Source organism: Fukomys damarensis, unplaced genomic scaffold (assembly GCF_012274545.1).
Source record: "Fukomys damarensis isolate Sample0158 unplaced genomic scaffold, DMR_v1.0_HiC HiC_scaffold_30, whole genome shotgun sequence".
Lineage (NCBI taxonomy): Eukaryota > Metazoa > Chordata > Mammalia > Rodentia > Bathyergidae > Fukomys > Fukomys damarensis.
Genome location: NW_022900942.1, coordinates 27,344,592 through 27,359,894, shown reverse-complemented (window position 1 = coordinate 27,359,894; position 15,303 = coordinate 27,344,592). Strand labels below are relative to the sequence as shown.

Below are 15,303 nucleotides of genomic sequence, written 5' to 3'. Positions count from 1 at the left end.
TGGCATCATAGTTTAAGATGTATGAGAGAAAATATTTACAAAAAAAAAAAGGAAAGGGCACAGAGGAGAGAAGAGGTGAAGGAACAGGTATGCTATAGAAGTGTCAGGTGGCAGTTTCTGGCTGAGATTAGAGGTGATAAGCATGTGACTATTTGGGGAGGCTCAGTGGGTGTTAAGTCTCTTGTCCGCACTTGGTAAATAGTACCACACAAACATGCATGCGGGAACCATTGCATTCCCTCTTGGGCACCACCTTAGGGCATCAAGGTACACCATGCAAAGTATTGGGAGGACAGTGTGGGAGGAGCCTAAGGTACTGGGTCCTCCCACAGGTCCTTGTACATAAGCCTCTTGCTGTGTCTCCCCATTTGCCCTTTGCATTGAGAAACACACTTTAGTTCTGCCATCTGGTCCCATCTTTTAAACTTTAGCTTGCTCATGTTTGCCAAGAATGGGAATGATTAGAAACAGTTCCTCCAGAAATCAAAGTGTATATACTTCAAGGGATAATGTGGGGATATTTGAAAGTCTGACTGGCCCTAACAGGTAATTTCTTAACCATGCAAGTAGCTGTCAGCAAACTTTGGAAAACAGAAATTATTTCATTTAATTTTTGCAGATAAAAACCAGAGTGCCATGTGGAAATGAAACTAGGAGTCAACCAAATACCTTGTTTCAAAGGTTTTTTTCTGGAAAATTGGAAGCAGTGCTTGGTCACAGTCAGTGCAGGCCTTGGCTCTGTCTGACTCATAGTTCTAGAGTCATGGTTTCCTTCCTGCAGAATGGGTTAAAGCAGGTAGGACTTGGGGGAGCTCTGCCGGAGTTCCTAGAGTGTGCTGAGCTTTGAAACACTGTCCTGATTACAATTGGAAGTTTCAAGGCTAAGATAAATGTGTATTGACTGCAAGATTTATTCTGGTGGTAGTTACATGTTTCTGTTTTTAAACCTCTAAGGGAAGCCAGTCAATTTTTCCAAAAGGCAAAATTCAGAGCAAAAGCTGACAATATGATAGGGAGAGATGATAGAGTTTTGCTTATACTTGGCTTTTGCTCAGGAAATGGAGACAGCTCCCACTCCCTCTGCTGTTGGCCTATGAATCTCTTCTGATAATGCCAACTTAGTATATTAGTTCCATTGCTTACCTGCCTTATGGCTCTTAAAATTCTCATCTTAAGTATTTTTCTTTCTTATTCTTTAGAAAACATGTAAATTTGTAGAATGTATCACCGAGGAAAGGAAGCCGCCTTCGGTATTAAAGAAGATGAAAATTAAAAGGTGGAGTATGCATTATAATAATTTAGAAAGCTAAATAGAACACAAAACTAAGTGGAAGAGTTAACAGATACAAATAAAGACATAAAATTAAAAGCTTAAAGGTTAATCCAACAGTTGGTTATTTCAGAGGTCCAATAATAAGTTCCCATCACCCTGAAGAAAAGAGAGATTAGAAATAGAAAAAAGGATTGAGAAAGGGGACAAACTAATAGACTTCATAGGAAAATGTTACACATAACTTTAAGGAACACATTTGAAAACTTTGGACTCCTTTCTTAGTAAAATGTAAATTATCAAAATCAATTTAAGAAACATGGTTGAAGTTGAATAGACTGATTACTGTGGAAGAGATTAGGGAAGGTGATTGAAAGTTACAGTTGAAAAAGGCACCAGCATTCCGTGGATTTTTTTGTTTAGCTTTTTATCTAACCTTTAACAAACAGCAAATGTCAGCGTTATTTATACTATTCTAAGATATAGTAAAATATGGAATGTTTCCCAGTTCATTTTGTAGAGCTGCTATAAATTTAAGCCTGTAAATCTTAAAGAAGAAACATATAGACCAATATTTTTATGCAAGTAATCACAGAAGTTCAAAATAATTTATTAACACAGGCTCTTGAATGTATCAGAAGGCAAATGCATGTAATTAATAGCTTTTTCAAATAAACCTAGAGTAAGTAGACATTAGGAACTCTTGTCACTATCATCCATTGTTGCACCACCATATTAAAGAAAAAAGTGTAAAAATACCCATGCAGTTGAAAATGGCTGAATTATAGAATATTTGTACCATGTAATATACAGCAATCTAACAGAAAGAATTAGAGTAACATCAGGATTGGCTTTGGAGAGCTTTCCATGAGAATTTGATGAATGAGAAGCAAGATGGAGAAAAGTATACATCTAGTAATAAAACTGTCTTAGTTACTTTTCTTGTTGCTGAGACAAAATACCAACACCCACAATCTAAAGGAGGAAAGGTTTGTTTAGCTCACAGTTTCTAGAAGTTTTAGTCCATAATCATCTGGCTCTGAGGCAGGGTGGATGGCTGACAGGCATTGCAGAGGAGAAACAGTTCTTGGTAGGCAGAAGGTAGCAAAACAGCTGGGCGTGGTGGCGCATTCCTGTAATCCTAGCACTCGGGAGGCTGAGGCAGGAGGATTGCTGTGAGTTCGAGACCAGCCTGGGCTACATAGTGAGTTCCAGGTCAGTCTCAACTATACAGTGAGACCCTGTCTCAAAAAAACCAAAACCAAAAAAAATAAAAAATAGCAAAACAAGCAAGACACAGGACAAGCCTCTTTCTGTCCCTTATACTGTATACAGAATACCAGGATTTGGGCAGTGTCCAACCAATAAGGGAACTGATTTAATAATCACCCACCCTTAATCCTAGCATTGCACCATGAATCACATACTCTAGATTCAACCACCTCTGAAAAAGCCCCATCTATGATTGCATGAGGTTTTGGGGGACATCTAGACACAAAACATAGCATTCTGCTGCTGGCCCCCAAAGACTCATGGAATTGTTTTTTTTTTTTTTTTTTTTTTTTGCTTAAAAGGCTGAGTAAAACCAAGGCATGCCCTCAGCTGTATATACTTGAATGTAAATTTGTGAGCATGACAATAAAAAAGTAGAGGGGGAGTGGAGTAGAGGTTAGGGAGCAGGGCAGCAGGGATTTCCAACCCTCTTTCCCACCAAATTCCAACACCTTTTTTTTTTTGTAGAAGCTTCAGAGTACTGTGTATTTTGAAGTTAAAAATTCTGGCTCCTTCTTAGTCCTTAAATTCTTTTTTCTTATTCCAGCTTGTTTTTGTTTTGAGGCCCTGATCCTCTCCCAGATTTTCCAGCATATTAATTAAAATTCTTTTATTCTGATGCCCTCTCTCTTTGCCATCCATAACATCGGTCAGACATGTCTTTGTTCTTTTTCCCAACTGATACATTTAACTTAATGTGTTTTTAAACTCTTTGTTGTTTATGGATACATCTGTGACTGTTTCTGAAGTAAATTCCTAGGGATAAATTCCTGGATGAAAAGACATGAACATTTATAGTGTTCATAGATACTGGGGGACCCCTCCACCATTATGCTGACATCCATTGGATCCAATAGATGATGAGACACTCCTTTTCCCTTGCTCAACATTACTGTCTTATTTATCTCTTTATGTATGCGAAGAGAAATGGGAAGATATGTCATTTTATGTTTTCATTTAGTGAGATCAATTATCTCTGTACAAATATATCTTTCTTTTATGTAGTGCTAACTTGTATCCTTTGTCCATTTTTCCTTTGTGTTAATTTTTAGGTGCTTTCCAAGAATTCTTTGTAAATTAGTGCGTTTATTCCATTCATATTACAGATGTTTTTCTCACTTGATTTACTGTATATATTGCTGAATAGAAGCTTTTCATTTCAAAATTGTGCTTTTTAAAAATTAGTTCATGTTTGTGTAATACATGTTCACTCCTTGTGGGGAGTTGGTAGGTGTACCTAGTACATCCTAATTCCTCTTTTCATCTTCTTTCCCTTCCTCCCTTCTCCCTCCACCTATCTCTTGATCCTCTTCCTTTAAAAAAAATTTTGGTACATGTTTGCCGTATATAATGTCTACACTCCTGCTATGGAGTTGGTACATATACATAACACATCCTCATTCCTTTTTCTTTCCCTTCTGGCCCCCCTCCCTCCATCTTCTGATCTTCCTATCTGAGAAAGCTCTACCTCTCTAATTCCTATTAGCTACACTTTATTTTGCTTTTTATTTATATTTTGGGTTTCTCATATAAAAAGCCATTTGACAATTAAGCTTATGTGTCTGGTTTATTTCACTTAACAGAATGCACTCAAGGTGCATCCATTTTCTTACAAAAGACTTAAGCTTATCTTTCTTTATGGCAGAGTGGTACTTTTCTTTGGTGACATGGAAAGCTAACAGCTTTTTTTTTCCTTGAGACTGATTGCCTTAGGACTCTGTGGGTCACTGTAAGGATTTGAATTTTTATGGTTGAGATTTTATAAAGTGGACCTGGAGATTTGCAAGAAAGGTGAGAGGCTTGCTGTGATTTACTATTGCAGGTGAGAGGCCAGTTAGTTAGGATCCTGCTGCAATAGCTCAGTGAGAGGATGGCTTGAACCCCAGGGTGATGTCCAGGATGGAAAGGAGGAGACACTTGGGGGTTTGTTTGGAGGTGAAGCGTTTTGGCCTGCTGATGGGCTGGATAGGAGAAAGAAAATAGCAGAGTCAAACCTTTTTTGTCTTGAACAGTTAGTTGCCCGGCTGGTGGTAAGCGAGGTGAGATGGCTTAGTTGGGGAATAGTGTGGAGACAGAACCCACATTCAAATTAGGACCCAGCTGGTTCTCAGACCTCACAGTTGACCACGTGAAGGAAATGAAGGTGCCTGAGAGTGGAGCTCAAAGAACAGGCCAGTGTTCAGTTGTCCTTTGGGAGTCATTTGCATTTAGACAGTCTTTGTAGCCTAAGGGTCTGGAGGGCACCATTGAGGTTGAAGTGTTTCTCCCCAGTGACAGTGTTCAGGATCCAAGGTAACTGCACTAAAAATCAAACATTTCCCAAATTAGGAACTGCTTGGAAGCTGCCAAGTTATAAATGTGGTGAGGATACAGATCTTTGGGTCTTATGCTTTGAGCAGAGGAGGTACACAGTTTTGTTTACTGAATGGAGTTTTAAAGTTTCAACAGATCTTTTCATTTTCTGTGTGAAATCACTTTCTTTTCAGCTGAAAAGTTATCAGAGATTTGATCTGTGAACCTCTTGAATCATGTAAACTTCATATTGTCATTTCATTGGAAGAAAATATTAAATCCAAGTTAGGAGGGTCTGTCTTAAGACCTCTTGAGGAAATTCAGGGTTTAGTGTTATAATCAGCAAACCTTGCCTGGATTACGTAAGTATTTTGCCTGTGCCATGTCATCCTTGTTTTGTTCAATTTAATTCCTCCCCCTCCACATGTCCTAGTTTCTCTTCTACTGTAGCTGGTTTTGAGCAAAACAGAGAAACTTGGTTTTCCCCACCTAAGCATTTGGATTCTTTTCATTTAGTTATTCATTCTTGTTAAATAGGTTGTAGTGCATTCTTCCCACCTTTTAAGTAACTTTGTTTTATTATAACACATAAAATATAAAGGAGCCATCTACCTGTAAATCTAATTAGCCAGAGAAATATAATTGGGTGCCATTTGGTTTTATTTCCTTGCAGTCTTTTGTGAATGTAATAGAATACTACAAATATTCTTTAGATGGTGCTATTTATACTTTATGGTGAACATTTATTGTAGTTTATATTTATTAAAACATGATTTCTGAAGGCTGCAGAGAATGAGTAAATTCATAGTCAAGACAATCTCACTAAAATTTTTTAAAGATTAAAAATATAAGCAAACTACAAAAAATGAACTATCTTTGAAATACGTATTAGTACTGTGCTTTTTGTTCTTAAAAATATATTGTGTTGATTGAAGTCAGTCTTCATGCTTTTCTTACTCCTTTTGGTTACACTAGCTAAAATTTAATTATTTTTTTAAATAGGCTTTTCAGTATGTTCACTGGAACATATTGATCATAGGGGCCTATTGTGGTATTTCATAAAACCCACCCTACAAACCATCCAATCTCCTAAGTATAATAAACAGCAGTGAGCAATTGTTTGGTAACGTGTTAGGAGCTGTGTAAATATGTATATTTCATTGTATTAATGTAGGATTTTAGGAACATCATGACTTTTTTTAGTTTCATAGCTTTTATTAGTACAGGTCTGCAGTACATACATTTATCATGAGGAGTTGGCACGTGTACAAATGGGTCTTGATTATTTTTTAACATTATTTTGAAATTTGATGGAGGGGATCTGCAAAAGTTGTAAGCAAGAATGAAGGGAAACTCTCTTCTGCTAGACTTAGACCCACCCTGGTAGACCCACCCTGGGCATTTACATGTGTCCCTCCTGTGTCCTTTGCTTTGTCTGTGAATGTTCTGGGCAATAACAGTAAAGACTGCTGTTTTCTCCATTCCCTTTGCTACCTGCATTCTGCCCCTGTTGTGTGACTGTTATGCCAGCACCCCTCCCGTTCATTAAACAGAGGCTTTATTATCTCAGTGTGTGCTTCTTCAGGCTGTATGTGGCCCCTGACCCTTGACTTTCTTGGTTCCCTGTCCTCTCCTGCCCTTGTTAACCTCTCTTCCATTTTGCCTTCTTCTTCAAGACTTTAATTATATTTCCCTTTGATTTTTTTCACCTTGGAAATAGACATAAAGAATCATAAATTATAGAAATATGCATATAAGCATATAATATAATAATGTTTAAAAACAGATGTTAGATATGGTCTTGTAGCATGCATATTTTTACTTGTGTTGTCCGTGTTTTAAAATATTCCTAAGCACAGGAACCCATAGATGACTTAATTTATTTTTTCTGTGATGGTGAACAGTAAGGTTGCTTACAGTTTTTGAGTTATGTTTTGGTGATTAACTTTTTGATTAATTAACTCACTTGACTTGTATCTTGATTATTTCTCTAAAGAAAGGCTCATGAAACCTAAAGGGCCGGACACAATAGTGCATACCTGTAATCCCAGAATTCTGGGAGGCTGAGGCAGGAGTATTGCAAGCTCAAGACCAACCGGGGCAGTTTAGCAACTTAACAAGACCTTGTCTCAAAATTATATATAAAAAAATTGGGAATGTAACTGTGAAGGCTGTGGACTCAATCCCCAGTACTGATAAAAGTAGAGAGAGAAAGAAAGCTATCTCTAAGGGGATGTTATAGTATGGTAGGGACCCAAAAGGCTCATTGCTTTCAAGCTTAACTGCTGCCTGATGGGCTTTGAGAACATGATTGGACCATGAGGGCTTTCACTTGATCAAGTGGATTAATCCATTGATGAATGTCCTTACTAGGAGACAGAGCTTAATTGGACAAAGTAGATTCCAAGAGCGTGGCTTTGAAGGATATATTTTATTCTAAGCCATGTCTGGCTCTCTCCTTCTCTGTGCTTTCTGGCTGCCTGGAGGCCAGCATCCTTCCTCCACCACTACCTTCTTCCAGGGTGTGTGCTTGCCAGGGACCTAAAAGCAATAGAGACAGCTGGTCACAGACCTGAAACCATGAGTCAAAATAAATCTTAGCCCCACTTCAGTGCTTTTTGTCATATCCAGGTGAAGCTGATTGACACGGGGATGAGTTTCAATCATAGATTCTTCATTTCCTTTTCATTGACAATCTGCTTCTTGGGCTTTTTTCATCATTCTGTTGCAGGAGATTGCAAGCAAGTTTCCTGATTGTCAAGCTTCCTCACTTAAGGCTACTGTGCACTTCTGCTAGCCAATCTCCAGCACATTTGTGATGTTCTCATTACGTTTATCTACATAGCCTTGATACCTTCTACCTGGATGCTTTGACTAGCTGGAGAAACCTGCACTCAGTTTATCATAGCTTCCATCAGACCCTTTGTGCTTCTTGGCATCACATAACGTAGCTCAGCTCTGCTCCCGTTTATGCTCTGCTTGTTCTAGAGTTTGATATTCTTGACTTGCTCCCTAATCCCTTCATTCCCAACCTATGGCATTGTCTTCTGCTCCTTTGGAAAAATGAAACACAAAAGAGCAGTTCTCATTTGGGGAGATACTGTATCTACCCTTCTTTCTCCCTTGATCTTTGTCTGTTTGCAGCAGCACTTGCCCTTCTTCCATATTGACTCAGAAGCTGTTTCCAGGGTCTTCTCCAAGGCCTCCGATTCTTTGCCCTGTACTAGGTGGCATTTAAACTAGCGGTACTCAATTGGACAGTTCTCAGCTGCTGCCCAGTGGATAGAGACCATGGATGCTGTGAAATATTCACAAGATGTGTACCTCTGTCACCCCCTACCCCAACCAAGAATAACCTGGCTCAGATGTTAGTAGTGTGAGGTTGACTAGACTGATGTATGATGCAACCCCCCCCCTTCTCTATTTCAAACTAGATTGAATCCAGGGACTTCACATTGAGCTATAAAAAATTTTTTTTTTTAAATTTTGAGTCAAGGTCTGACCAAGTTCACTAGGTTGCTCAGGCTGGGCTTGAACCTGTTATCCTCCTACCTCAGCCTCCCAGAGTGCTGAGTCTTGTATGCCACCATGCCCAGCTCCTTGTATCTTCGCTGTAGCCCAAGTATTAGCATTTTCACCCAGGGAGAACAGGCTGCTAGAATGGGGCTTAGCTCCCCAGTTAGTGGGAATTGGAGTCAGAAAAACCAAACTTTTTCCTTCAACAGTGAAGTTTTTCTATGTATTTTTCAAGGCAGAGCTGCACTGGGCAGGGAGGTAATCAGCCAGCTTTGTGAAAATGTGTGGTTATGTGAGAATGGTTATTGGAATTACATAACCATGTAATTAGTGGAGCCATTTTCTAGGGTTGCTAAAACAAAGTACCACTACTAGATTCCTTGAATATCACTCATTCTTTTCTTCAGTTCTGGAGGCCTAGAAGTCTGAGATCAAAGTCTCAGCAAGGTGTCTTCTGAGGTCATCTGTGTGAATTGCAGGCGACTGTCTCCTCCTGGTCTTCCCTCTGCACCTATTCATGTGCAGACTTCCCTTTTACAAAGATAGTCACATTGCAGTAGGGCCCACCCTACTGACTTTATTTTAACTGAATTACCTCCTTAAAGAGTCCATCCCCCAATATAGTCACATTATGAAATACTGTGGTTAAGACATCAGCATATGAATTTTGGAATTCAGCCCATCACAATTGGGCACTACTTGGTGGGAAGTATTGTTTTTTTTATCTTTAAGGGAACAGGCAACTTGCTTTAAAAAAAAAAAGCACACACCATAAGTATGTTTTCTTATTTAGGTATATTTTCTTATAGTATATTGTGATTCTTTTTATTTTTTTTAAACCTTCCAACTAGCATGCAAATCTGATTCATTATAATTTAGTTTTATACTAGATATAATCAAAGAAAATGGCATTCCTGCTCTTAAATGTAGCCTTTTTAGCGCTTGTGTGTCCTCACCTGCTGAATCCTAAAACCCTGAGGTATTTCTATTGTTTTGAGAATGAGACTGAAAATAGCTCTTTTGAGAATGAGACTGCCTGTCTCAGTGAGGACCAGTTAGTTTTCTTATTGTAACCTGGTGCCCATATGTTCCACTAAGGCTTCAGTCATCCTCCCAGCCACAAGGTGTCATTGGTCCACCCAGTGATCTCTTTGTCTTCTGCTACTCTTGAGCATTCCAGGGATTGAGCACAAGTGGGAACTTGAACATCTAGTTTATAGGTTTTCTCAGCTGATATGCCAGGAACACTGCGTGAATGAACAAGCCTCCAAATTTGAGTGAAGGTAGAGTTAGCTTTTTGCTAAAAGTGGGAACATTTCCTGTCTCAGTCATATCTGCTACAGTAGGGTGGGGAGCTGCAGGGGTTGCTGAGTAGGGTGTGCTGTCCTCCAGCAAGATAAAAGAGGGTTTGTATAATGTAGGAAGAGCACACCTTTGAGTTGCTCATGAACATTCAGTCAAGGCTGGTCAGGTTGCCAAAGTGTACCCCTGAAATGAGGGCACAGTGTCCCAGGGGACCAGGTAAGGCTCCTCCAGTGTCCTTCAGTGCCCCTGAATCCACTTGAGGGCACACAGCTGGGAACTGGAAAACCAGCATTGCAGATTTGCAGCCTGGGGTTGTCTCTTATGCCACCAGATCCTCCCCTTCAATTCTGTTGTGTTGTAATTAATATTTTTCTTCTCACCCCACCCCCTTCAAGAGTTTAAGCCATCTGAAGGTGGGGAATGTATTATCTAGCCTGCCTAGTGTGGAGCCTCGCTTTTGGGAACAGGATAGAAACTCTGTTAGCTGTGAAGGTGGAGGGGCTGACCCCTCTCCAGCAAACTGTCTGCTGCCCAGAAACTGATGCAGAGTTAAGTAAGCAGGGCAAACTTACAGTCATTCACAGCTATGTGACTTCTGCTTGTAACAGTTCCCTGGGCTCATCCCCAGGACCCACTGAGGACTGTCACTTGGAGAAGAGGTGCTGTGGGAACAGCAGCAGGTAACTTTACTTTAGGGCACTGAGGTGAATATTTCTCCTAATTGTTGAGCTGGGTGGAGTTACGTAATCCTTACGATAGGGGTGGAGCCTGACTCAACTCTCTTTCCACCAACAAGCATTTGTGCCTAGCTGTCATTGAGGTGAATCATCAGTATAAGTAGCAAGCTCTATGTATTCCTTCTCAGTTGTGTTAAAACTTGCTGGTGAACCACACATATCTGAGGAAGGGTATGTGGACACTGCTTTGAAACAGGAAAGGCAAGAGACAAAGCAAGGGAGTCCCAGGGTCACCGGGTAGATTTTCAGCAACGCTGCCCCTTTCCATCAGGACACATGCCTTGTTTTTCATGAGCCTTGAAGAAAATTATAGGTAAGAACAAAGATACCATGTACGTTCATTAGGTGGATGTATAACATCTTTCGGCACAGAGTTTGATTTTGTTGCAATGCTTTTTATAGCAGTGGCATTGCCTAGAGTTTTCATTATAAGTCCTTTTTGATGTTTGAGTTTAGCAATAGTTGGATATTATCTTCATCATTATATAAAAAGGATGGTAGTCAGCCTTGAAAAGAGTTGTGATCTGATCTCTGATTCTCTATTCTTTGTTTTTTTATCTGTCTTGAGTGTTTAGAAAAATATCGTTTTCTTCCCTCAAATGAAAGCAAAATGGTTTTGTTACATTTTTGACATTAATGGAAAATGTAGACCATTTATATTCTCTGAGTATGTTGTTGTCTGATTTAGAAATCACTGGTTTGAGAGGAAAAATTTTGTGTTTTCCTTTGTGTTCTGTGTTATATGTCTATTCTTTGAGTATTTCTGACTTGGAAATTTTTCACTGGAGAAGGAGGTACTAGTTGCACTTGTCTTTAAATGAAATATCACCTTAGATCATCTGGGAAAATGATTTGTAGCTCATATTTGAATTTTTGGATGATAATGACAGAAATCTTTATTCTCCTCAGTATTTGGCTTACTTGATTTATATTAAATCATTTATTAATGTTTTTGTTATAGAACAGAAATGAAAGCCCAGAACATATTCAACTGAATTTTTCCCTTAGGTTTTGCTGTCCTTTCCCATATATTATTACTCATATATGCAAATATACTTCATGCTGAACATGTGACTTCTCTGATTCTTTACCGTCTCATTTAACAGTGATTCATAAACTGTTAGTTCATGAGCTAGTGTATATTTGTAGTTGCCAAATCCTGAAATAAACATACATATGGACCAAACCTTCATATTAATAAGCCAGGTTACTTTCAGTAAAGTATTCCTAATAACATTAAATGTTGACTAAGATGCCTAAATGCTGAAACATTCCAACAATGTGAAATGTCAAAGCCCATAGTCAGATCTGAGTTATTCTTTAATAAAACACTTTCACATTATCTATATGTACTTGAATTAGATTCTGCTAATCCTATACACAAAGCAAACAACTACACTTACATAAGAGAGACTTTTTGAAAATGTGAAGACCAGGTAAAACTATTTCCCGTGGGAATCTAAGTAACATAACGGTGAAGTCATGAAGGAAAAAAATATGCTTTTTATTTAATTAGGACAAAAAATAAGAAGCGTTGTTATAGATGTTATGGTTTTCTTAAGCTTTTTCATTGCTATTATTTTCATGAGAATTTAGCTTTTTAGTTTAAAATGGTTTTTTTGGAACCACATGTTGCATTTTAAAACATGTTAAAGACATTTTCTTATTTCTATGAAATACCATATAGCAGAGATACACAATGAAGGTAGGGATGGGATTATCTGAATTTCTTCCTACGAAGAACATGAAGGTTGTATTATTACACAGTGCTTGGTGGCTGTGGTGATGATGGGAGTTCTGATGACATCTTAGAGGCAGTTGTTTGAACGGAAAGCTTTCCTGGTAGAGCATTGTCTTAAGAGGGGAGAGGTTTTCTTTTTTATTTTCTTTTTTTTTGTTGTTGTTCTAGTTAATGTTTACTTCATCAGTTTGTACCTCTTAGGGCTTTTACAAATGAATTTTAAGATAAAGACATTTATATATCCTTTCCTTATATAACCTTGATGGAAATCTTTTCCTTATTGTGCCTGTGGGGCTAATGCAATTGTAATGTCTGAGGTCTGTGGAGGGCTTCCTTTCTACAGGTGGCCCAAAGCAAGGTTACTGAGTTCTCATCTGGGGTCCTGAAGTCTTCTGAGATCATTCACCTAAGGGGCAACAGCAAACATATGCCTTCCCTGTTGTGTCAGGAATCTATTTGGCTCCCATCCAAGTACTAACCAGGCCCGACCCTACTTAGATTCCGAGATCAGATGAGATCAGGTGTGTTCAGGGTGGTATGGCCATAGACTAGAATCTATTTGGACTATGTCCCCAAGGGCTTCAAATTCCGTGGAGGGGTGGGTCACTTGGCACACCTCTCCTACAGTAAATATTTGTGCGTGTCCTGCTTTTTCCAGTACTTTTCAGTACCAAAGTGCATAGGTGGGCAGTGGGGATCAGACAAAAAGCTCCCAGATGTACCCTGCCCTGAGAGGCCAGGTGGTCCAGGCCTGAGGACAAGCAACTGAACAATCACAGCCCCCTTGAAATCAAACAGTACTTTGTTTCCTACTCCTCTCCAGGGCCTGGGGTTTAGATCTTGTAGATCATCCTTCCTGTCCTACTGTGCTCACCAAAACCAAGCAACCAAAGTAATCATGGGATCTGGTCAACTCATCATGAGCTATATACGTTCTCAGCTGATACATATATGAGCTGCTTACTCATTCTAGGAGTTGTTACTGGAAGAAGGTTAAAAGTCTAACTGCTGATTGACATCATCTCTGAAAACAAAGGATTGATTTTCTTCTAGAAAACTGGAAGAATACATGAAACTTTCTGGAAAAGCACATGGCATATCATCATTTCACAGAAGCAGTTAACAATGGAACTTCAGACTAAGTAGAAATAAAGGGTTTTGATAGTCAAGTGGAATCAGTGGGTTTAGTAGAAATTAGCCCCGTTTTCTGTGATGTAAACTGTCTTCCTCACTCAGCTCTTACTCATGCAGTCCGCTGCAGGCAAGAATAGCACGTACAATTACAAATCGCCTCTGCTGACCAGGGTCAGTGACTGGAAATCGTGTCACACTGTCAGAGAGCACATGGTCGTGGATTTTTAGGAAGAGACTATAGTATCCTGTGGGTGCGATCTCTGGAAGCCTTTGCTGGTAGAGGGATTTGAACCTTCCAGCTCAATTAACAGAGCTGAAGAGTTTATTTTGGCTAGTATCTAATATGCTAAGTAGACAAATTTAAGACCTGAAGGGAGTCTGACTTCATTAAAGAAAATCACATGGCAGGCTTCAAGGTATTTTAAAAATTTCCACTTTTTCTCCCTTGTTTTGCTGAGGGGCATAAATGGATCTGATGTTACTCAGTGAGTGATTTATGTGAGCAAGAAATAAGATTTCTCTTTGGCATGGTCCTGTCTGGTGTTATATTTGGGTGACTATTTACTGTAAGTCATTGAATATGCAGATTAAGTCACTTGCCTTGTTCTTTGCTTGAAAATAATTTGTCTTATAATTTAAAACCTCGGTACTATCTCTTGTGCTAGGCCCTGAGGGATTTTTTCCCCCTTATATGTTATTTTTTTGTTGTTGTTGAGGTGACTTTTTTGTGTGTGCTAGAGGTCAAACTCGGGGTCCCTGGCTTGCTAAGCATGTACTCTTGCACTGAACTACACTCTTGGCCCTGAGCTAACCTCTTTTTAAGGTCTTTCTTTTAACCTTTTATTCTTGTTTTCACTGCTTTGTTTTAAAATATATGTATTAATAACATTGTAACATCGGCTAAATAAGAAAATTTATTAAAGACAATTGAGACTGAATTTGTTAAGAATCAGACTGGAAAAGAAGTCCTCTGATTTTACTAGCTATATACTTTTAAAATTCTGTATTTATGGGAAGTCCCCCACCCTTGCCAGGGTGGTTTTCCTTATGTGTCTGCCAAGGCAACTCTCTGTTTCTGGGGAAAACAGAGCATTTAATAGCTAGGAAGATTAAGAAAGCTGAAGGATATAGTGGGAGAGGAGAAGGCATGGGGAGAGAGAATGTGTATGCCTACAAGAGAGAGCTCAAAGGGTTGGGAGGGGTAAAGATGACAAGATACAAGTGGGGGCCTTTTGACTGTGTAGAACGGGGAGTCCCCAGAGATGATACAGTGATCTTTTGCCAGGATGTTGTCATTAAGATTTTAGCATGACACAAGTCTGAAAGTTTTGATGACAAAGCCAGCACGGGTTTAGCAATCACAAGTTAGGAGAAGAATCCATAGTGAGAGTCAGCACCAGAGAGTGGTGCTGCCACCCTGCCCCTCCCCAGGCAGGAAGCCACCTCAGCTCCTCAGGCTGCCACAAGCAAAGGTCTCTCCATTGCTTCCTGTGATTGCCTAATTCTGGGTCATATCCAAGCCATACTTAAATTGCTTTTTTGTTGTGCTTGTATACATTTACATTTATTTTTCTTCTTGGGGAGGGAATGTAGTCTAGGAACAACATAAAAAGCAATTTAGAAGCTCCAAATTGAGAATACGCCAGCTTAAGGTGAAACTCATTCATTTATTCATATATATTTATAGTGTAGGTACTGGAGAGACCAAGGCAATCAGAGGAGACCAAGTGCTTATTAGGGTCTGGGCCAGCAACCTGCAGAAACCTCTGTGGTCACCTGCCTTTCTGCCTGCAGGGAGCTTCAGCCTGGTAGGTCTGAGTAACCATAATAAACCAAGTCCAAAGATGATAATATACTTAGAGACAGTGTTAGGAGCCGTAAACAGAGGAAATCAGGGAAGGAAGTATCAATTACATGGGTAGGTAAGATTTTATAGGATAGCACAGTTCTGTTTTCTTCAGCACATTATCTCTTACCATTGTCCAGTATAGCTGGTTTTAATTAGAATGTACGTCATGGCTGACACTAGACTGTGG

The 15,303-nt window shown here is 39.3% G+C and overlaps 1 protein-coding gene across 10 annotated transcripts in view; it reads left to right on the top strand.

Moving 5' to 3' along the window:
* The window catches only part of Nedd4l (NEDD4 like E3 ubiquitin protein ligase), a 331,119-nt gene that overhangs the window by 159,092 nt on the left and 156,724 nt on the right, over positions 1-15,303 (top strand). For 2 of the 10 annotated variants that reach the window (XM_010635452.2, XM_033757517.1), the window contains exon 1: positions 1,253-1,276. The exons of the other annotated variants lie outside the window; for them this stretch is intronic. In XM_010635452.2, coding sequence (XP_010633754.1) covers positions 1,263-1,276 — 14 coding nt within the window. In that variant the 5' untranslated portion in view covers positions 1,253-1,262. Of the gene's footprint in view, positions 1-1,252; positions 1,277-15,303 lie in introns of those variants that run through there. 10 annotated transcript variants of the gene reach the window in all.